This window comes from Amblyomma maculatum, chromosome 8, assembly GCF_055883805.1.
Source record: "Amblyomma maculatum isolate TAMU_Amacu chromosome 8, ASM5588380v1, whole genome shotgun sequence".
NCBI lineage: Eukaryota > Metazoa > Arthropoda > Arachnida > Ixodida > Ixodidae > Amblyomma > Amblyomma maculatum.
Window position 1 is genome coordinate 65,467,377 of NC_139351.1, and position 23,857 is coordinate 65,491,233.

At 43.2% G+C, this 23,857-nt stretch overlaps 1 protein-coding gene across 5 annotated transcripts in view; it reads right to left on the minus strand.

The window, feature by feature from the left end:
- The window catches only part of Vinc (vinculin), a 56,507-nt gene that overhangs the window by 24,869 nt on the left and 7,781 nt on the right, over window positions 1-23,857 (minus strand). For 2 of the 5 annotated variants that reach the window (XM_084576377.1, XM_084576380.1), the window contains exons 2-14: window positions 14,884-14,991; window positions 13,440-13,611; window positions 12,182-12,327; window positions 10,907-11,230; window positions 9,995-10,213; window positions 8,970-9,162; window positions 7,586-7,731; window positions 6,872-6,964; window positions 3,384-3,453; window positions 2,774-2,922; window positions 1,899-1,964; window positions 845-956; window positions 16-213 (exon numbers count right to left, since the gene is read on the minus strand). In XM_084576377.1, the coding sequence (XP_084432503.1) occupies window positions 16-213; window positions 845-956; window positions 1,899-1,964; window positions 2,774-2,922; window positions 3,384-3,453; window positions 6,872-6,964; window positions 7,586-7,731; window positions 8,970-9,162; window positions 9,995-10,213; window positions 10,907-11,230; window positions 12,182-12,327; window positions 13,440-13,611; window positions 14,884-14,991 (1,996 nt within the window). Of the gene's footprint in view, window positions 1-15; window positions 214-844; window positions 957-1,898; window positions 1,965-2,773; window positions 2,923-3,383; window positions 3,454-6,871; window positions 6,965-7,585; window positions 7,732-8,969; window positions 9,163-9,994; window positions 10,214-10,906; window positions 11,231-12,181; window positions 12,328-13,439; window positions 13,612-14,883; window positions 14,992-17,847; window positions 17,966-23,857 lie in introns of those variants that run through there. The other 3 variants (XM_084576379.1, XM_084576376.1, XM_084576378.1) reach the window with 3 other exon arrangements.

Here is a 23,857-nt window from a genome sequence, read left to right on the forward strand (position 1 = left end):
GTCAGTCACACTCACTGCCTTGAAGGCTGTCAGCGGCCTGGTTGACGCGGCCAATGAAGATGGGGTCCTCAGAGTTGTCCGACTCCTGCTTGGCCACCATGAGGACGCGGTTGGCGAGGCGGGCGATGCTAGACGTGTTGTCCACCATCTGCTGGGGAAGCTGCCGCGCCATGGCATCCTCACACAGCTCCGTGTGCTTCAGGATCATGTCCTCTGCACGAGAACAGAGACTAGGGCGTTTAGAACACTGAGACCATGTCATGGCATCATATAACATCAGCCAAAATGGTCTCCCAAAACAAAGAACAGTCAGGCCAGTTGGCGCACTTTGGTAGAAACACCGATAAAGCACAAGAACAGAGTACACCACTCAGTGACATTGCCATTATAGCTTGCTTCGATTAAGCGTGCTACCTTAATTAAAGCTGCGATCTGGGTAAGTTGGTATTTGTTCATGCACTGCAACACAAGTACTGACTCATAACTGGGATTTTTTTTTTCTTTTGAAGGAACACTACTCGGCTGAGCTGGTCCAACTGCGACGGTCACAAGCATGTGCCGTGACCTCACAATAGAAAAAGTAATTCTAAAATGCTTGGATGCACTTCCCTACAACACTGAAGACGTCTTCATGCTCAAATTTTTCACGAATGCAGCTGCTAGCTGCACCTCAAATGTTTCAGTCCTGCGGTTCCTGCGTCCTTCTCTTCTGCGTTCAAGCCAGTGCGATACCTTCGAGTGCCAACGACATCCTAACTGTAACTAGACCATACCTGGCCACTGTTCTAGAACAATTTGCAGCAGCACCACGGAAGCAGTGATGCCATGGGCAAGGCCAACTCACCAGTGACCTTGACGAAGCTGGCAGTGTCGGTGGCCTCATCTGCCAGGTTGCGCATGTGCATCATGCTCTCCGAGTACTGCCGGTGGAGATTCTCAAAGTGCTCGTCTGCAGCCTGAAGGAGGCACACAGATGGAGACACACATTACACCTAGCACCAGGTCCAGTCAACAAGAAGAGACATTCTCACATCAACATCCACAAAGAGCGTTTTTGCCTTTGCCAACATGTGAACTTCCCCTACACTCAATTTCATCATGCCCCGGTTCAATGTGGAGCTCACTCTGTATCACACAGCAGGTAATCCAGCAGGAGCAGCCATGGAGAGCCCCCATCATTTTTCATCTCTCTCTCTCTCTCTCTCTTGCTCTTTCTCACAGCCTTGAAGCATGCCGATGTTACTACATGGATAGTACTAATTCAATGGTGCTAATAAGACATTCGAACTGCACTTCCATTTTGTCCTCTCGCTCACTTGTAAGACATGCTTTCCAAACTGACCTTCTCCTCTTTCCAAGATAGCAATCTGCAGCATGGTTCTCACGACACCTATTCTCCAGTTATGCTTACTGCTACAACTACTAATGATACTACTACTACTGATGCTACTACTGTTATACTACTACTGCTAATACCACCACTACTACTAGCATGACTACTTCCGCTACCACTGAACTGATGCTAAACCCAGGTATCAGCACTCAATAGCTGACGCCATTCAAACTCATCTCCTGATTTAGCCACACTATGGATAACAAGTACTGAAAGAATTCTATAATGAGAGCTAACAAACAACACTATGTTAATGCAAGTAAAAACATGTATTAGTTCCCAAGAGATGCATTCTATTTTGTGCTCTGGCATTTTTTTTTACAGTAAGTAAGTTTGTTCTGATTTTTGAGAAATCGAACTCACGGCGCAGCAATCACATGAAGCCAAGGTTTTACCTGAATATAAAGGGCACTAGCCATGATGAAAGGTAAGTATGTCTCCAATGCTCATGAGTTTAGAGGCTAGCTGTTGAAAAAATTTGAGCACGCGGCTGTCTTCACTATACCTTGTTGTCTGGGTAGGTCATGCGGATGCGCCCAGCATTCACCAGCTGCGGGGTCAGGCTCTCCACCTAGACAGAAAAATGATAATGAGCAAGCCGTCCCCTCCATGACTCCAGTACCCAGTTTGACAAGCCAATATGCTTTATCAGTTCTTTTGCGGCAGCTGCCAAGCCACCAAAGTCACCACCGAATCAAGCAAACACTTGCGTGCTAAAAATAGCTGATTTACAACCACGAGGAAATCAGTGAAATTGCAGCAATAAATGAGAGACAGTGACATATACACTTGTTATGACACTTTGTCGATGCTGAGAACAAAAGAAAAAAAAATTCCTGCGAAATGAAATGTGACATCTACCTCGTGTATCCACCGCGAAAAAGGAATAAATAAAACCTTTTCATTATGTGTGATGGCACGGAGCTACAATATTGGTTTATTATTTTTCTTTTCTGGACAAGGCTTTTAAGGTTAATATGTACAAATAGCTCTCGATAGTTTCAACTTGAAGGTGGGCATAATTTTTTTTTTTTTTTCAAAGCATGCAAAAAACACCCATATAAACACCCATGTAAACAGCAATGTAAACATCCATATAAACACTTTATGCTGATGGGATTAAACAGCAAGTTTGAGCAAACTAAAAAATTGGTTTGCTCAACGTTGACAGTATTTCAAACCCTTTAAAAATGAAGAATGTAGTAATAAACCCACGCAGACAGCTCAAAAAAAAAAAAAAGTGTCCGTATAGTCTGAGAAAGTAGCTTCATTACTAACAAACTTCAAAAATTCAGTTTGTTAGCAGTTAGAGGCTGAAGCTCTGAAGATGGTTTAAGTGCAGCCACCACGAATGAAAAGGCACTCAAAAGAGCCTCTTGCCTGAGCTGCTGAAGACAGGAGTGCCTCGGCAAGCTTCTTGTTCGATGCACCGCCAAGAGCAACATTGCGCGCTGTCCGTGCTGCCTTCTGCGAGAACTCGGTTAGGTTACGTGCCTTGTCCTGGAAGTTGCCTTCCCTGTTTGGCGTGCCTGTTGGTGGTGAAAGCACACAATTACAAAGCACTTAGAAGGTCCTCAATATAAGCCCCTTGCTCCTGAGCTGGTATAAATCCTGTTTTTATTTTACGTCACGTGGTCGAAGCAATGCCATGCCCCCACATTCACCGGGCTTAAGCTGATAATAATGAGTGACTGCAAAGTCTGTCGTCACTTTAGCCAATGCTTCAAGCCACATGCGTTGCTGCAGCTATGCCTTAATGGTGTCTCAGCACAGTACCCGTGTGCAATGCTGGTGCATGTCAAAGAACCCCAGGTGGTAGAAATCTCCAAAGCCCTCCACTACGGGGTTCTCATAGCCTTAGTCGCTTTGGTATGTTAAACCCCATGAACCAACCAACCTACACCAACATAATACAGATGGCTAATCACTGAATTGTAAGCTCAACTGGCGCCCGTGAAAAGGCATACAGTCACGCGGTAGCTGCCCTCACCTTCGGGAGCATGCACGGCCTCAGTAAACAGCTTCAATGGAGTGGTGATGTCTATGAAGTCCTCTACTACCTGCAGCAGAGAACGAAATCAGTGAGGCAAGCCTTCAAAGAGCTCTGAAGCTTCACATATTGAAATGTGGGGAAAGTAAATAGTGAGAGAGGCAGTTTTTAGATGAGAAAGCAATCCAAGAACATTAATGTGCATAAATGCGCTCCCCACGTGCACAAAATGAAGGGGATAACATCACACGAGTTAACAATCAGGTGTTTAAAGGGGGTGATACAAGTGGTATAATGTATGTCACAGCTCCGTGATCAATTAGAGGGATCCCGGCTAATTTTGGTGATTTCATGAAAAATCGCAGATTTTTAGAATTTCTGAAGTAACTGTATGTTAAAAACTAGGCATTTTTTCCCCAATGCTACTGCATCTGTGGTTATCAGTAGAAATAATAGTCTGGAAATGTGTTCGATCTGATCATCTGAATTCTCTTAAAACACGAAAGCTGGCAATAAACAAACTTCTTCCGGCATCTTCACACACTTGCTCCCCCAAGTCCAACCACCCAAGCAAGCTAGGATGTCAAACACTGTGGTTCTGGCAGCAGCGTGCCTGCACGCTTCTATGGGACCAGTTATTATGCTGAAGCCTATCAAAAGCAGTACTACAGTGTTTGCACAAATATATCGCACTTTTTTGCTTCAACCACCCGCTTTAGAAAGCAAATGGTGCTATAGTATTTGAAGCCATACTATACCGCACAAGCGCTATGAATACAGTACGATCTCTTTTTCCCTATTCATGACACCCACTAGGGTCCATGAAAACGCTGAAACCAAAAATGGTAATGACATCTGGTTCCAGTGTGTCCACCAATCAAATGACTCGAGGTCGGGGAGACAGCGACACTTGGGATAACGATATAAACTCATAATACGACCCCAGGCTTGGATGCCGAGGAAAAATGGCAACTTTTCAGTGAACTTGGGCCATCGAAGCGAAGCGGGCAGCTGCTTCCGTACAAAAGGCAGCATGCATTAATGCGCAGGAGGCTTTCCCCGGACTGCCACATATTCTCTGTTATGTCAAATTTAACATTTTGCACCTCAGAAAATTACGAGGCCTTAAGCATGACTCATTAAAGTGACCAATACGCCACGTCACGTGGCTTATTAATGCGAAAATTGTCACGACTTAAGGGGAGACACTGGTCTTAAAATGAAAATTTTTATTTTTAGAGATATAATAACGAAATTGGGTGTGTATATGTATTTCTTCCTCCTGTTTTCAAAAATGTAATTAGTTTTACTCTATCTCAATTAGTTCTAATGTTATTGGGAAATAACCAAAGCCTAATTTGGTAATTTCTTACGGGTCGTTAGGACAGTTTCCCTCAATATTTTTACGTTCCGATTAAAATGTAGTTGTAGCCAAAGACCTGCCATGTGGAGCTATGCTACTTATATTATCATTGATGTACATCACAGTATAAAAATATTCAATTATGTAGATGCCCCACAATTCGAAAATATAATTAGCTGACATTATTGTTCAATAAATTTGATATGTTCAACTTAGCAATATAAAAATAGCATAGCTCCACAGTTCAAACCTTTCTGAATTCAACGGTATAAGATTTATTAAAATTGCACCACAAAAACCCAATGAAAAGTTCCGTAAGGCTAGTCATGTCACCAAAAAACATGAAGCTGAGAAAAACTCATTTGAAGTTTTGACACTGAGTGCAGAAAATATTGGGAAGAATCTTCGACAACGGATGTTACTCAGATGTTCCCTATCAGTTTCCCTACAAAACAAAACAAAAAGTGTCTTATTCCATCCAAGGAAACATTTAAAAAAAAAATGTCGAATGTGTAAGTGTGATGAAATTATAGAGGTTACTTTCAGAAGTTAGGGGTTGACTTTTTTTTTTCTTTTTTTTTTTTTTTGAGGTGAAAGTGAGGACTGGAGCCAAGGAGACGAGAGCTCCACCAGGCAAACAGTTGGGGAAGGGAACTGCTTCGCTTATTCTTGGGGAAGAGAACTGCTTCTGTTCGAAATCGCAGTTTTTGCAGACAAGCAGAAGCTTTACAGCAAGGCCGTACTCCTTATCTGTTGCCTTGCTCAAACGCAGACTTCCTGCGCTGCAGGTTCCGCACTTCGCTTGCGCGAAAAAATTGTTCAAAACCTTCAAGTCCACAATCACGAACTGGGTACCGGCATCAGCTGTCTGGTAATCCACACTGACGCCAAGAAGGTCGAACTTGCGCTGGGTTGCCGACTTTTCCGACAGAACGGACTTTGTTTGCGCCGATCGCTCAACACGCTGCGCCTGCTCGGTCGACGAATAGTACACAGCATCAACACGAAGTGTACCACGATCCGAGATACGATTCGTGCTGCAACTTGGTCCCGCGGTGCCGTCATCGGGCAGCGTGCTTGATGTACCCGGCGGATCCAACGAGTCCGGCACTGCAGGTCCCGGCGACGCACTGGTGGCCGCTGCCTGCTGTTTTTGTTCCACGGACGTTTCTTCTGGCTTCCAAAAGCTCGTTGCGTGCTCGGTTTCAATCGACTGTCTCCCGGCATCTCGATCGCAAAGAGAAACTCCCGGCACAAGGCGGAAACACGGCGTGCAGAGAAACACGAGCGCAAAATCAGACGCGCACGAAGCGACAGCCACAGCGGCGAACGCAAGAGAAAGAAAAAAAAAAATGACGTAGACGGTCACACCAGCCAATGGGAGGCGCAGAACGGCGCGCGCGCGAAGCGCGCCGCGTGCGAGCCAATCAGCGACCCGAAAACGGCCTTCGGGAAACCGGCCCGAACCGCCGCTCGGCTTGAGCGACGCCATTTTGAGATAGCTCAAATTGCGCACAAAGAAACCAGCTTCAAAACAAGCCCAAGATGGCGGCGATCGGCCGGCTGCAACGCCGGCGGCGCGCGCGGGAAGTTCGAACAAAGTCTCTCTTTTCGGGGCCATTTCGTCGCTGCCGTGGTGTTTTGAAAGCCGATTTTATCGCATTTCCCGACCGAATTCAGCGTTAATAATTTTACTGTAGATGCTCGAAAGGATAAACCTTCCGAAAATGAGTTTTTCCCAAAATCGACTTTTTGACCATTTTCGATCGTTTTAAGACCCGCGTCTCCCCTTAAGGTCACTTGACCAATGTGATGCAACAGCAGTCATATGACCCCTGTGTTATGACACAGCTGCATCGGTCACATGACCACAACAATAAATGGCCTTCCTATATAACAATGGCTTTTCTGTTATTTCAGGCAGAAGACAAACACAAAACTTCAGTGCGGTCTGGCTGTACCAGCTAGCATTGCAAAACACAGTTTTTTTTTCCTGTCGGTAAACATTATGGCTGCACCCTTGGACATGCTTGAACCTCGCAGCCGAGACAGGTTTCGCAGAATCACAGCCTGACACCACAAGATAACATTTTTCACATGGGCTACGCAAAGCTCAGCCACTCACCCTGTTGACGAGTGCTTTCTGGATCTTGTGCTTGAGTTCGAGCAACTTGGACGAGATCAGTCGCGCAGTCTGCTGGGCTTCGGGGGAGTTTCCCTGCAGCCAGAGTGGGGAACCAAAGGGCATGCATAAAACGAAAAGCTTATGCCACGAGTAAACAGGGTTCGGAATGGGGATCCCCACTGTAATATTAACGATTATTCTCACCACACAGTTTCACCTTGGCAAAAACGAAAACATACAAAGTAAGCAATGCATCCAGTCCGCTGCAGTGATAGCTAATACGGGGTCGGAATAGCAGGTACGAAAACATGGCACAGCAAGGAAATGGAAAAAATTACTGTTACGCAAAACGTCCATCAATCATGCAGTGCATGATTCACTCGGAAGCAGCAAGAAAATTGTCTTGATAATTTAGAAGAAAAGACTGCAGTGTTAGCAATTGAGGAAAGTGGAGTACAAATAGGACAAGCTCCTTGAAGGAAGTGAAGAGAATGACTATTAGAGCACACTATCTTTTGCTTGCTGTGCTTTCCTCATTTCTTATCTGTAGGAACAGAGCCATTGCAAAACACAACAGCTTGGCTTTAGCAGTAGTAGTTGGCATGCATTTCTGCTCAGCACATTCAGGTTTTAAGATATTGCTTCAGACAAAAACATGCTTCATAAAATAAGGCCTGAAGGTCACGCATTCAGAACGATGACCAGCACACACACCTGCCCCCGCCTGCAGAGGTCCTTGAGCTTGCGCGTGAGCGAGTCAATCTCATTGCACAGCTGGACAATCTCCGCCCGCTGTGGCATCGGGCAGCTCTCTGCTGTCCGCCGACCTTCCTCCACCGTCAGCTGGATGGCATGCTCGCCTGGGGAGCAAGAGAGCGACGGCAGTCAGCCAGGAGGTGACAAAAGGTCTTTTTCAGTCTCTTACGAAAGCAGATACTACCCATAAGGAGGAGTACATTTTGAAAAAGGACAGCCGAGGTTACAATGGTCCATGAAAGGTGGCAGTCCACAGGATTTAGAGCCATTTCGAAACGGTTTTGAGCTCTCTATACTACAGTGCAAGCGCCATGCACAGCACCTCCAAAACCAGGGCTACAGTTATGAGTGTTCTTATAAAGGCAATGGCATTAATTAAACCCCACTGAGATACTGTGGTTATCATGAATATGAAATAGCATCATCATGAGTCAGTTTGACAATTAGACGGTACAAATTTATGTAATCTGATCCATTACATGTCAGAGTTGCAACCCCTTAATTAATGCCTCATGACCCACCTAACAGACATCCCTGCAGTTAAACTATAATCACAAATGAACCCCCAAACATATACCATTATTCTATTGCCGCGAAACCTTCAAAACTGTATTTGTTGTCTTTTTAACAGCCGCCGGCATGCGGCCTTATGACTCTGATTCTGGATCGCGTATCAGTTCTGTATTGTTTGTTTGTTAATGCTCGATGTCGCGAGACTTACCTTTATCAGTTTCGTAGTGCAAGATGCACCGAGATCTGTCTCGAAGGTTCCGGCCACTCGTGTGTCTTTCTACAATGTTCCAGCTTGTGCTTGTAGCAGTTGCGACGTTATCTAGATTGTTCTGAGCAGCCTTTAAATTGAGTGTTGATAAGTGCGACGGGCATTCTTTGTTCAACGATCGACCAGCACGTTTGTTGCTATCGCCGCCGCCGAGTTGCTTAGTTCTTTTACGGGCGCAAGTCAGTCCAATAAAGGGTTCATTTCAGTACCATCAAGCCTGTGTCTTCTTTTGGTATCAACGGCCTTGTCACCACTACGATACACTATTATCTATCTACACTTGCTTAAATTCATAAGTCAAGTTGAAACGAGTCTCAGACTATGTGAAAACATTTAGAGCTACAGGATGAAGGCATATGTTTCCCAATTCTGCTTCAGTGTCAGCGTAACACAAGCAAAGGGAGCTGGTGCAAAGGGTGTCCCTACATGGCACTAAAATATACCGTCACTGAATCTCGCTTTAACAGGTCAATTCCTTTGCTTTCATTGTCTTGTAAAGTATGCGATGCATCTTGCAGTGACTCTCAAGCAAACACAGCTCCAAGAGCTCAACGAACCCACCGAGGCCCTTGTCAGAGACGCCGGGGTTGACGAGCCACTTGAGCGCCTGCTCCACTCGACCACCCACGGTGTGCGCCAGCTGCTGGATGCCACTACGCTCAACATTGATGATGGCCTGGCTGACAAGGTTGTTCAGCTCGCGCAACTTAAGACCGACTCCGCGAGCCAACGACTGCGCCTGGGGAGAGGCACCCTACAACAAATAAGAGCAGCAGGGTTGGAAACAATCGCCACAAAAATTTGCTTCAAGGAATAGCAACAAAAATGTCTGGTTTAGTCACGAATAAATAAATTATAATTGAATGCACATGTAATTTTAGTTTCAGTTTAAACTGTTTATCATTAGGCAATGTACAAGAACAGCTTGTTTGAAATGGATGCATGCAACATCATGAAACCTGCAGACATCAATGCAAGTCAAGCATCCATGAGGTTGCACAGCAGAATAAAGCATCTGGATACTTTTGTCATTCCAGTTATGTCTGGTTCAGTTTGGTTTATAGGTTTCAGTCTCAAAATGACATCAGCCATGAAGAAAGTTGTAGTGGAGGGCACCTGAAATTTTGACTACTTGGGATTATTTAGCATGCACTGTCGTTGCATAATACACTGGCACCTCGCATTTTGCATTCACCAAAAAGCAGCCACTGTAACAAGGATCAAACCTGCATCCTTGCGATCACCAGTCAAGAACCTGAACCACTAAGCCACCATGGTGGCTCCAATTCCTACCTAGCGTTGTCTAATGTATCATATGTATACCACAGAGATTCTACTGTAGTCTGGTGGTCCTTCAATACCATTCCTTTGGTAATACACTCTTAAGACTTCTTTGAACTACTGTACTGCCATGTTGAGCGAGAAACTAAAGGAACATCACTTGGTGGAAGTGCATAATTAAAACCGTGCAAAGTTAGCTATACAAAAATAGGTCTGATCAGCTAAGCACAATGAAAACAAAATTTGCACAACTCGAAAATTACAAATGCTTTGACTTGCAGAAAAGAAATAATCATGTCCCTCACCTTGCCTTCCTGGCGTAGCTCACAGAGGGCGTTAGTCATGGACTCCAAGTCGCCACAGAGTTTGCGGATGGCATCCCCGTCAGCGGGCAGGGACCTGTCAGCCACCCGCTTGGCATAGTCCAGGATGTGTCTCAGTGACTTCTCACCCACGCCTCCAGTGACAGCCGTCGGGTCTTCGAGCCAATCGTGTGCAGACTGGATCTTGCCGGCAATGGCATTCTGGGGAAAAAAATAGGAACAATATGCTAAAGCAATTTCTTTTTACTCAGTGTGTTACCTACGAGGCATGCATGGTAGAAAGATGGCACCATTTTTCAAACCCACTGCTCATTGTAATGAGACTATCATTCTTTGTGCAGTAAAAAACATGAGAACAATACCCACTACAGAGTTATCACTACGTCTGGGCGACCAGATAAAGGCACAAAATTTAAGAGATATCAAATTTGCATTACCTATATGTACAAACAAGTTTTAAGGACGAACTGGTTGAGCAAACACTGGTAGGCTTGACAGCTTTTTGTGCATCCCCTCCTCAGGCGCTTAGAGCTTAGCACATCTTCTAAACCAAGTGACACCAAACGAGACAGTTGAAATGAAATGGTTTCACAACCAAAAACACACCTGCGAGAATTTCAGCTGGAAAGCCAGTATGTCACATACCACAACCGAGCAAAGGAATGCCATCATATCTGCTACTCATCATTTTCAAAGCAGATGCCCCCCAAAGAATATGGATACAAGTGTGTCAGCAAGAGACATGTGCTTCAGCCAAAACAAGCTAAGGTTGTTCGTCTATCTCTGAAGTGGATAGACAAACAGCCTGAGGTAGAACATAGAGAAGTGTGAATAGATCACACTTCCTGCTTCCACAGTTGCTCGACTGAAAGTAATCTGAAAGAACCCGCTTACCTGGGCCTTCTTCATGACGGTGAGATTGTCGGCGTCCCACTCTTCCTCGTCGTAGGTGGTGAGCTGCAGGACACGGATGATCTCGTTGATCTCCTCGGTCATGCGCAGGGCTAGGTAGTTGCGGTTCTCGGCGGCCTCCTCGACGCCCTTGCCAGACTGGGCCAGGATCTGGACGAAGATCTTCATGCTGCAGATGAGGATAGGCGCCAGCACCTTGACCGAGTCCAGGCACCGCACCAGGATCTCGCGGTGCACCTGGTGCGTCAGCTCCTTCTCTCGCGCATCCACGTCCCGTGACACTTTCGTCAGGCACGGGCTCATGTCCTGCATGTCCCACCAAGCTCCGTCAAGCACAAGTGACACATCAGTCACCAGCGGGACTCGACTGACTTTGGGTCATATGATACATATGATATGATATGAATAAGACCACGCAGATGACTGTAGCTGTTGAATTATCAATAAATATCTGCCATCATTATTAGGAGCTAATTCAACAGCTTACTGAATAAAAGGCTCTCTTAGGGACCTCCAAGAGGCCACTGCTCTTGTCTACCGGTTGTCAAAGTGATCTTAGCAAGTTTCCTGTCTGAGAACTTCATCTCATTCAAATTGGTGCCCCTAATGTTATTTATTACTCCCTCTTTATCCATTTCACCAAGAGAAGCCAGGCATATCGCCAAAATTAAGATTCCACTATGTTATGGGCTTCTTTACGACATAATGTAAATAAAGATATGCTGCCGATTTGAATAAAACCGGTATGAAGCAGTTGAAGTAATGGTGCAAGTGTATGGGAGTTCAATCTCACTTTTTCACCTATGTATAAGAAAAGATGAACAAGCTTGCAGGAAAACACAATGCTGGAGATTGTTTTTAGTTTTATGAGGTTTAATGTCCCAAAGCATGCTAAAGCTATAGACGCCATAGTGAAGGGTTCCAGAAATTTCGACCATCCGGGGTTCTTTAACGTGAACTGACATTGCAAAGCACACGGACGCCTTGCTTTTTACCTCCATCGAAAAGCGAATGTCGCAGCTGGGATTTGATCCCACATTCTTGGGCACAGAAGTCTAGTGCCCTAACCACTGCACCACCATGGCAGGATACAATGCTGGAGATAGTACTAGGACAGACCAAGTGGCATCGTACCGACAGCTCTGCACTGAGTGGATGGAGACCTTGTAAAAATGGTGCCGGATTCTCTGTGCTTTATCACCTGAGACGAAAATATCAATCCATAAAACCTGTAGGCCGACTGCAAGGACAGCACACCTTGACGAACTGCACGAGGTCCTCCATGGACTCGATCACCTCGGACACGGCCAGGTAGTCGAGCACCTTCTTGCACTCGCGGATGATCTTGCGCACTTCAGACTCGTCAAAGCAGAGCAGCAGGGCGGATGTTCCCTGCAGGATGCCTGCAAACATGGTGCGATTCCACAAGTCATTACAAAATTATTATCTGGTAGCGCAGTTTGTTACTGTCATTAATTACAAGTAAGTAAAGGGGCAACATCCCAGTGAATAAAAGATACTGCAGCATCCTGCCACTTCTCAGAGCAAACAATGGCAAGGTTCCAATCTTTTTTTTTCACACGAAAGAGTCAAGCCCTGCATTAAAAGAAGATATGAGCAGTATGTCACAGAACACTGCCCCTGCTCAGATGAGCGGGGCTCAGATCTCCAAGCAATTTACGATTCGCAGAATGTAACTATCGTCCAGAACAGATATGTAGAGCCGGGGGCAAAAATGTTTGGAATGCAGGGTGCAAGGCGCAAATATACTTCAACGAAGACGGGCATACCAGCTGACTGAAAAGCATGAAAATAGGATGTGATATGTATGCTCTGCTTCCTGTAACAAAAGACAGCTGGTTGGTCCGCAAGGCAGTGCAGCTGTAATTTAGTTTTTCTATTCGTCCACCCCCTGCAAAATCCAACTCTCAACTGTGCACTCAGCATTTTTTTTTTTTAAACAAATGCCACACTGTGGTAAATTCGAAAAAAAAAAAAAATGCCACGCAACTCACCAGGTCATTTGGTTTAGCATGCCAACTTTATTACCTTCAATCTTTTCCCCTCTGTTGTATCCACTTCCATAACGCTACAGCTTCAAACCTTAAAGAGGTCACAAACTACTGTAGAAAGCTTCTTTTCAAGTTTACTTCAAGGTCATTCCGTTCCTTATGGGATGAAAATGGTTGCAGTAATGAGACTGAAATATCTTAACGGATTGGTTCTGTTGGAGGAGAGGAGAGGCAATGAGTTCAGAAGCACATCACCAGGAAATTAGATATAGAGAGGTGGTATCATCTGCCTCAGACCTTTCCCTGTCACTCCAGAGAGCCAGGTACACTGAGACAAGATTAGATGCCTGCATATCTAGATAACGACCACTGAATGCAAAGTTGAGAGCACTTCCTTCGCGCTTTTCTTGTGATTATTTGGCACTGGCTTCAGCTACAACTCCAGTGTTGGTGTGATGAGCTTACAGCTGCCAGCGACAAGTAAGACTATGTGTGACACCCACCCCGGGCTCCCTCGATGAGCTTCTTGCGGGCGGGCTGGGAGTAGGGGTCAGCCTTGAGCATGGCCGAGGCCTCCTCAAGCAGCTTGGAGGACTGCTCGACCCGCTGCAGTGCGGCCGGCATGTCTTGCCGCAGGATCTGGTCATCACTGCTGTTGATCGTCTCACGCCCAACCTCGAAACGCAAGAAAAAAAGAGTTTAGGCGGTTACTTTCTTTTTTTAACACTTTAAAAAATAAACACACAGTGGCACGAGAAAACAATGACTGGAGTGCCTGTCTACCAGCCAGCACAATGAGAGCAAAAATCTGTGCACTACACGTGCAAATGAAGTGCACATTGACATGATGGGAGCATTTTTCTTCAATTCTTACGGTACCACCCATTTTGGCGTCGTCTGCTATCGTGCACTCTTAAGTTCCCGTCCCTCAGCTCGACTTTATGCACCACCAGTGCACCCAACACCCAATCATTTTGGTCGACACTCAACTTGGCACCGGCCAACCATGTCGTTAATGCTGTGGAAATAGTTTATACGCTTGCACTACAAAGGATGTAACTTCTTTCATCTCAGTGACGCGTCGTCTGCTATTGTGCACTCTTAAGTTCCCGTCCCTCAGCTCGACTTTATGCACCACCAGTGCACCCAACACCCAATCATTTTGGTCGACACTCAACTTAGCATCGGCCAACCATGTCATTAACGCTATGGAAATAGTTTACACGCTTGCACTACAAAGGACGTAACTTCTTTCACCTCAGTGATGCATTCCAATCACTCACAGGAGTTCTAACCTCCATTTCACTATGTCAATGCAAAGGAAAACTCCATAACTCAGACAAAGCACGAAATAGGTGCATGATGATAGCACACAGCCACAAGCATATAGCCTCCGTTAGAAATGCAAAGTTGCCCTTTCTGTGGCAAGAATAGAGCAGCTAGGAGGATTAGTGTGTCAGCCTCCCCATCCCAGTTCCAAGTGTGGCACATGTCTGTTTCTCCCATTTCTGTAGGTGGTCAGCCATTAGTCTCTTTGAAAACAATGGTATTAAGAAAGACATAACTGTCAAAGCTAATAGTTTCCACCACGAGGCCAAAGAAAAGGAAGCAGAGATGGTAGACGTGAAGAGGGAACTTAGAGCTGAGCAAGTATGATCAAAAAAAAAAAAAAAGACTCCTTGCTCTCTCCCACCTGCTGCTCACTTGCAGATGAAACTGTCGAATGTCTAATATGTTGTCTCGTGCCACACTCCATCTAAATATGGAACTTCTGCCAAATGGTCCATGAGTCCACTGTCCAAAACTTAATGCAAACACTACCCTTGAATGTAAGTGTTGTTATGCCTTCTCTTCTAGCTAAGCTTGGAGTTTGTTTAAACCAGTCTGGTGACTTGTAGATGCTAAACTCAGTAGTGATGCAACAGCCGCGAAGGCACAGCAACCAACCTTGATGAGGTTGGAGACCGCCATGCTGACGGCCTTGACAGGACGCTCCAGGTCAGGCATGGCGTTGCCATCTTCTGCTTCTTCATGGAGGATCACAAGCCGGGATACCTGCAGGAAAATCAGTGCAAATAGCCTTGTCAAAAAAATACTGCCCTGGTTCTCCAACCTTCTCTATAGAAGTCTAATTAAAATTAAAAGGCAATAAGTGGGCAATAAAAAGACTTGTTGCTGGCCACAGCATCACAAGATGAAAACGAACTGTTAAAAATCTACCTCTATATATCATCTTATTTACAGGAACAGCTTATCCGTGGTAGCTGATTCAATATACATTGTTTGTCCTCGTTCCAAGTATCCAGAATTGCCAGATAAATGTTTAAATAACGCTGAACTATGAACCTCTGTCACAGATTGCCATCAAGCTTTTCCCTTTTTGCTAAGGCGAAGCGCTATAAATTAAATGAACACCGTCCTCGTCACCGATAAACTGAAAAAGTGTAAGATTCCCTTAACACATGATTTCAAGCTTAACATGCTCACTAAAGTAACGAAGAGCATAGTTTTCCCATTAGCCAAAATAATTCCACCAGCTTCCCCATTTAACACACAAAGAACAGACAAAGCTGCACAACTGCTGGATTAGCACACACAACTTTTAGTCAGCGCAGACAGAACTTGTATCATGCAGCTTGCTGCCTTTATAATGCCAATAGACTTTCACCGAAATCAATAAATGCTGCTCACTGGTTTGCAGTAATTAACAATTACACTACAGCCAGAACAGAGTGCAGACAATGTGCCCACTGGCCCTATCAGAAGTGACCCCAAATATGTTTCCCTACGTTAAGGGTAATCATCCCCCACGTGGTTGTGAAAAAAAAAAATGGTTTCTTTTTACTTCATTCAAAATTAACAAGCACATTTTTTAACCTAGACTCACAGTGAAACAGGAAATAAAGCTAGCGCTTTCCTTTCAAATACAAGACAATTGTTCGTTTTCACTGAATATATGGTTTGAATCACGGCCATATTACTGACAACTACCAATCTTCTTTAATTTCTTTTAAAAAAGCTGCAATCGTTACTCTAACTTCAAACTGCTAAAATATCTTTGACCCACGTACTCTACTCTCCTCGCCCTGTTAATCCGGGAAGCTAAGAAAAGTGAGTCATTGACCAAACCAAACAATGGCAAGGCTGGAACACAGCCAGCACCTCAGCTTGTAATGTGAACAGAATGGCCCAAGAATATATATATAAAAAAAAAAACAGCCCCAGTAGTACCAAAGCACAAATTAAGATACCAACTGTTGTGTTGTTTGAAGTATAGAAAAAAAAGAAAAAAAAAACTCCTCGGCTAGCCATTCACTTGTCCGAGTTCAAATTTTGGATGTGGTGGCATATAGATTTTTTTTTTTAGTGCTATGTCTGGAAGGAGTACTTAAATGATTCAATCAAAAATAATCATTAAATCCACATCATCTGCAGCGACAGTGAACCAAAACCACAAGCTTTCGCAGCAATGTTACCAGAAGCACACTTGTGACCATCAAGGCAACAAACACTCTACCGTGGAGATTACTGAGGTGAGAGCTCATTCCTGCGATGGGTGTGTGAAAGCAAAAAAAAAAAAAAAAAAAATACCACTGCTGCAAATGCTTGCAGTTTTGTTTCACCGTCATGGCACACAACGAAGGTTTAATGATTAATTCTGACTGAATCGGGTAAGCATCCCATCCAATCATAGTATTATACAAAACTTACTACTAAATGCCACCTCTGTGCAAAATATGAGCCAAAGAACTAAACGGTTAGGCCAAGATTTTTTTCTTTTTTCCGACATGCTCCAAGCAACATCTTAGTAAGAGTGGCACAAATCAGTAAAATTAAATGGATGTGGAATAGCTGAGCACACCAGACACAGGACGCACATGGGTTTGGTGAGAACATGTTTAATCAAGTGGCACAACAGTTTGTCCAAGTGCGATGCCACACAGTGCACAACGCAATAAATCGCAGTTGGAGATCTATCAAACCAATGTCAAGCTGAGAAGAGCCTAATCTTTTTCGTGACTCAGAACTCGAGCAGCACCAATACTCAACTGCATGAGGTCAGCGCATGTAGCTAAGAACAACCATCCATCAACCCATTAGCCATTTGGAAAATCATAAGATATTTTAATGCGCACTTACACACTCACTCTCTCTCTTCCACACACACACACCATACGCACGACCATACGTGCGTACGCGTGCGTGCACTCACACACACACACACACCTTGTAGAACCAGTTCAAAGTGTGCTCAATGTGCAAAATGCAGAAAATTAAGAAACCATAATTTGACAGTAGCAGGTGTTTTCAATATACAGTGCTCGTGCCTATGTTGCTTGCAGATCAATCTAACATTTAGCACTGCAAAAATGAAAAAAATGAAATCAACATGCCTAGAAAAACTGCCTTAAGCAATGCAAGAAGTGTTAACTGCTTGCTTATACTTAAAAACAAATATTCATCGCTGCAAGACAAACTTCACCTATCTAATGAAATGCTTTTCACAAGGCCATATGAAGTGCACAAGTCAAATCAGTTTTGTAAGTAAGCTGCGTAACAAAAAAAAAGTACCAAGGAGCCTAAGCACTACATAAAGTGCTACATTCTTTGCTTATTATTTCTTTGAGGAAACAAATATCACTACGGCCATAAAGAGCACCATGTGAAAAAAAATACCTTCGGAATACCCATACATGCAATAAAACTTCATGCTTGAACAAGCACTCAAAAAGCCCAGAAGATGTGTAACTTCAGAAACATTCCTAGAGTTGATGCAAAAGCTTAAACTCGATTTTCGTGCAGATTATCTCCTCTTGTTTACCATAAGACCACATGCATTCCCAGCTACAGAGGCCACTGAATGCACCAGCCAGCCTAGACGCAACCAAGAGATGTTAAGCGAGGCCTTACAGCTTGATATTCCGTGTTAATGGCACTGAGAAAGTGAGTCTCCCTCGCAGAGTGTATAAGCGACTTCCTGCAAAGTCTCCCACGTCTTTCCATGGGCACTTTCCGAGAGCCCCTGCGCTGAAAGTTAGGCAACAAGAGGTTCTCCACACAGGACGGCCATATCAACGAGTGAACTTTTAATTCATGTTACGCCACTGGCTGATTCAAGCGCAGAGGACAAGACAAAAGTAGACGAGGAAAAGATGTGAAGTATACTACTTCTACAAATGTAGTTGAGCACCGTCCTATTCGCTAATGTGCATTTAAGTTTGCGTCTGCGGATTTCCTGTGACACGAGCACCTTAATGCTATTGTGTTAATAAATGGTATTCACTGTGCAAACTTGCAACATAGTAAATTAATTACAAGAAAAAAATGTTTTAACCACAACTATGACTTTACTTAGTAAATGCGGCCACCTTGTCTTTTCTACATTTCCAGCACAATAAATAGGGACCAACTTAAAGTTTGGTTCACTTTATTGATCACACAGATGCACCCTCCTTACACCTAATACACCTATGCTCCATACACAAAAGTACTATACTCACAATAGCGACAGGTGCACAGCACCTGTTTAATTTCTCAGCATGTATTTTCCTTGGTAATGATACGTAAGCCATTAGCATACATGGATAAGCAAGTGATACATGTATCCACCCACAATAAAAAAATAATTTATATAATCAAGTTTCTCTCTCACACTGTTCCAGTACCATTAACCAAACAATGGCTGTGACATCAAAGGTCAGTGTAGGTCATGCAAGGCATGATAAAATGCAATATAATCGCTGCTTCATTGTCTTGATTCACTACAACGCAGAAGCCAGCCACAATGGCAACAACAAAAGAACAAGCAGCAATTATATACCAGTTTTTTTTTCTTTCATGCCTCGCATGACCTATGGATCTTTGATTCCATGGAGCTGTTGGAACCACAATAGCAATAAAGAAAAACTGCAATTACAAATTACTTGAACGTTGTAGATGAATACCAAGTAGCGAGGAATACGTAGTAATGCTTTATACACAATTGCAAAGAACAAAACACATATCACCAATATAAAGTCTTTACACTCCTTTAAAAAAGAAAGTAGTAATGATGCGTCAAGCTTAGTAAAGATTTTGTGAAGTTTAGAGCATCTAAACATCAGCTCAGCAGCTTGTATAATGCATCGTATAAATTATATGAATTGTCCATTGACCCCCCCTCTTACACCTTGTATGCTACCTTCACTATCCATTAGGAATAACTTATATGTAGAATGTTATTACTCCTGGTGAGGAATACAGGAGCTTCTGCCACCAAATTTGTAGGCTAGTTCATGAAGGTGTTTCATATATGGATGCCGCACCGAACGCAATTAGATATAGCACAAAGGACAGTGGTGCCAAATCTGTCACTTCAGAAGGGAGACAGCCAAAAGAAAAACCTAAGCCCTTCCCTGACTCACATCAAACAGTGTCAGAAATGTGTCTGCAAAAAAATTCCACTTCTATAGGCTGAACATAGTTGCAAACAATGCATAATTCAATGTTATAAGTAGCGGGCATGTATAGCACTTGAACATATATAGTGGTAGTGCTAAAACAAAATACTTACCATCATCATCATCAGCCTGACTATACCCACTTCAGGGCGAAGGCCTCTCTTATATTTCTCCAATTAACCCGGTCCTGTAGCAGCTGCATCTAATTGAACCCTGCAGACTTCCTCATCTGCCCACCTAACTTTCTGCTGCTCCCTGCTATGCTTTCCTTTCCTTGGAATCCCATTTGTTACTCTTAGCGACCATTAGTTATCCTCTCTTTGCACTGCATGTCCTGCCCATTTCCCTTCTTGATTTCCACTAGAATGTCATTAACTCGAGTTATTTCCCTGACCAACTCTGCACGCTTCCTATTTCTTATTGTTACCCCTACCATATTTCGTTCCATAGCCCTCTGCTTTGCCCTCAACTTAAGTAGAACCTTCTTCGTTAGCCTCCACGTTTCAGCCCCATAGGTGGTACAGGTAAAGTGCAACTGTTGTAGACTTTCCTCTTGAGCGATACCCATAAGCTGCTCATCATAATCTGAGAGTACTTGCCTAATGCGCTCCATCCCAACCTTATTCTCCTAGTTATTTCCCTTTCATGGTCCGGATCTGCGATTGCTACCTGTCATAGGTAGACATATTCGCTGACCACTTCTCCAGTGCTTCGCTACCTACAGTACAATAGGTAGCGAAAAAAGCAAGATACTGCCAAGTGCCAACTATGCGTGAATTCCGAGCCCCATTTAACGACCACTTCAAACCCCAAAAGTATTTCATCCTCTATCTGTGAGGCATGCAAAACTTTGAATAACTAAGCTTACTATCTAACCACCTGTACGCTAGATAAGAGGAAGCTGCATGAACTGCAAGTGCATATGGCTTCCATTACGGTATGAATACAATAATTCATAACATAATCTAGTGTTGACTTTGTACAGCAAACACCATGTGAATAACCAGGCCATAAGAATACATGCCTAAAATTTTGTTTTTAACACAAATGCAAATACTAGGGCAGGCTCCTCATCAGACTGAGTGTGCTAAACTTAAGCAGCCAACTTAGTCATAAGTAGAGACTGTATTTTTAGGCAATAAAAATGTGCATTTTAGACTCCAAAAATAGGCAGGTAAAATTCCAATTAGGCACCAAATGGAGCAAAATAGACACTTCTTTAAAAACTGTTATCAAAAGTGCACATCATATAATATCAGAAGGTCAGCACACAGTGTCTCCCTAAAGATGAGAAAAATAACAGACGCAATTATTTGCGACCTTAACAAAGGCGCGAACTTTAAAAGCAGTTTTCTAAAAGCTGTCCCACAACATAACAGAATTCACATGCTTCAACAAAGCTAAGACGGGTGGTCGCTGTCTATCAATAGAATTTTTTAGACATTGTATTACAAACTTTTAAAGCATATTTGACGAGCTTAGAAGCAAACAATTTATACAAATCCAACTGTTGGAAACCCTTAAGACACTTACAAAAAGACGAGGTTTTTCTATGTTTACCACCAGTCTTACCACCCAGCTTGTCCTGCTACAAAAATAAAAACAAGCAATGAATGCCTTGATAGGCAGTTAAATAAATTATAAATAAGGTAAGTTTAAATTACCTGATAAGAGCTGAAAATCTTCACTCATACACAAATTAAACTTATCAGACTTACATGGTGCTTGAGCATTAATAACATAAACATTGCTTTGTAGTTAGGGGCTTCTACTCTGGCTTCTACTGGTGCTTGCAACTAGAAGGGCTGGGACATGTAAAAGAGGCAAAAACCTTGTTGCATTCCGTGTCATTTGTGTAGAGAACCTTCAAAGATTGGTTATAAAAATAGGCTATAGTTTCCCTTTTGGTTCTGTCCAAAGGCATAGAGCATATAAGGAAAGGCCTTGTTTTTTAATTGGCTCCGGGCTTTCCTGCTGGAAATTGTGAACAACAAACAGTCCTTTCACATCTGTTGTTTTATCTATGGATGCCGAAAAGCAGGCGTCACCGTGCTCATCTTGTATCATTCCAAGGATTTCTTCACACATAGACTAGAGGTAGATTTTTCCAAGTGGAGATTTGGATGTCCAATTCTATTGCAATACTTCTAAAAGAACTGTTGAAGTACCAGATATTGATTTGTTTTTCGCCGCCATGTTTGCAGCAACTAAACCTTGCAAACGTCAGAGTACAAAGCTTAAAGGCTTTGCATCATTGTTAAAGGCTTCACTCAAAGACGATTTCTTCTGGCATTAAATATTTGTTTGGCGTCCTGCAGCTCCTTTTTTTTTTTTTTTTGAGACGATCCTGGCAGTACTTGTCTGCGCAAGACATATGCAATAATGACGCAGATATCTGTTACCTAGGGTATAAAATTATGATGTAATAACAGGCAAAAATATTCTATAGTGTGAAAAGATGAGCATTTCGGGTATATCGTAGTACAAGGGCTTCGCTTTGGTTGAGCTTCGCTTTAACAGTAGGCGTGACGGCACCTTTAACATCGCTTTTTTCCATCGCAATTTTTTACTTTCTATTTTGTTTTGTGGTTTGTAGGGAAAGTAAGGCGCAGTATTTGTCTTATTTCCCTGTGCACACCTACGCATACTATTAACGGCATACAGTTTGAGGTACATACATATGCCATGGGTTCGAATCTCAATCGTAAAGTAGCGTAGACAAACAGATGAATGCTAAATGAGAAGCAAAGTGGTATGGCATCATCCTAAATGCTGCACACAAATATGTTGTATCACAATTTATGATAAAAATTCCAGTGCATATTTTTTCCGTCCTGCTTCCGACTAGTTCTTGAAACCTTCTCCTCAAACTAGGGTATACAGTGAAGACTTTTCGGCCAAACGAGCCCTATACACTATAGCATAATAGCCAAATTTTAACAAACGGCACTTTCTTCCAATTAGCGGCACATTATGAAATAAACGTTGCCTAAGGGCTGTGTGGAGCGCTTCACAATTTTCGGGCAACTGTAATGATTCCACTAAAACACGTCTATTGCGTGCTCACTTAAATTCCGCAAGGTTGGCAGAAGGCTATATCACCATCTGGAGTGCATAGCACAGCGTTACCAGCGTTCTACTACCAAAACAATGTGCTCTTCTTTCATTTTGGCATGGCTGGTAAGCCCGGTTGAGATTCATGGCCAAATATGAGAACGAGGTATGGCGCGTCAGAGTCGCTTCCTGCTTTTGTTAACGATGCTTTTACAAAGAGATTACTCGTTGTGGTTATTGAATATAATGCAGATCGATAGAATTTGGCGCGGGGCTGATGGCAGAACATTGGTCTTCATACAAACAATAAACAAGAGTCCAGTTAAACGTACAGCTGAAACTAACTGGGAATTGCTCGGACGAACGTATAACTGAACTCAAATACTTTCCCAAATGCAGCATATCCTGATCAATTACCACTTTACCAGCCGAATTCTGCAAGTTGAAAAGATAAAATGTCAGAAATAGAAAAACAGTTGTTTCGTCATTTTCTGCTCACATAGTTAACATGGTGCATCACGGCTATTTGAGCCAAAATAGGACATTTATAGGCATGGACATCGGAAATAGGTACTTATAGACCCGAATCCACAAAAGAGGCATTTATAGGCACTATAAAATTAAGATTAAACATATTCTCAACATCCAATTTATGCTCATATGTAAAAATGATTAAACTACGATGCGCTGAAAAAAAATAGGCATTTGCTTAAAATCTAGTCTGTCTCTGGTCTTAAGAAACTATTTTCACAATAAAGACAGAAGGCATGAAGATAGGATTCTTGACCATACTAAACAAACTGAACAGTGTTGAGGACAGGCATATCAGTCCATTCGCCAATGTTTCAACAAAAAGTTTCGTCGATTTTCAGTCCTTTATAGAGCATCACTTTCTGTTGACTCCTTTCACACGACTCGCTTCCACAATACCCCTGAGGATAAATCAGAGCCAAATGTGAACATGCATTTAAAGAAAATGAAAATTTTCATTCTATTCATTCTATTCCGAAAGTGTACTATTATATTGGGTATGATACAGCTCACAGGCTATATGTTAAGAATAAGTTTTCTTTTTCGATATCACCCAATATTGAATGAAATGCAAACAGCAATTCTCTGGATGTAGACTATGCACCTAAATGAATGGATGAGCCCAACAAATTATAATCAGGTGTAAACAGTACGTCAGAAATTATGGTGCATTTTCCAACTATTCGCAAACTGACGTCGCACTACAAAACTTGGTAATGCACAGCAGTGTTTGTGTTAGATACTCCTCTGGCACAGGGTCAACGGAACTCAGACACATTACAAAACAGCATGTCCTGCCACGTCTTTCAACAGATTAGTTGAGCAACTTGAGGTACAGGCTGTAAACCATTCTTCACCTGGTACCATAACTCACAACTCACAACGGGCACTCCAGC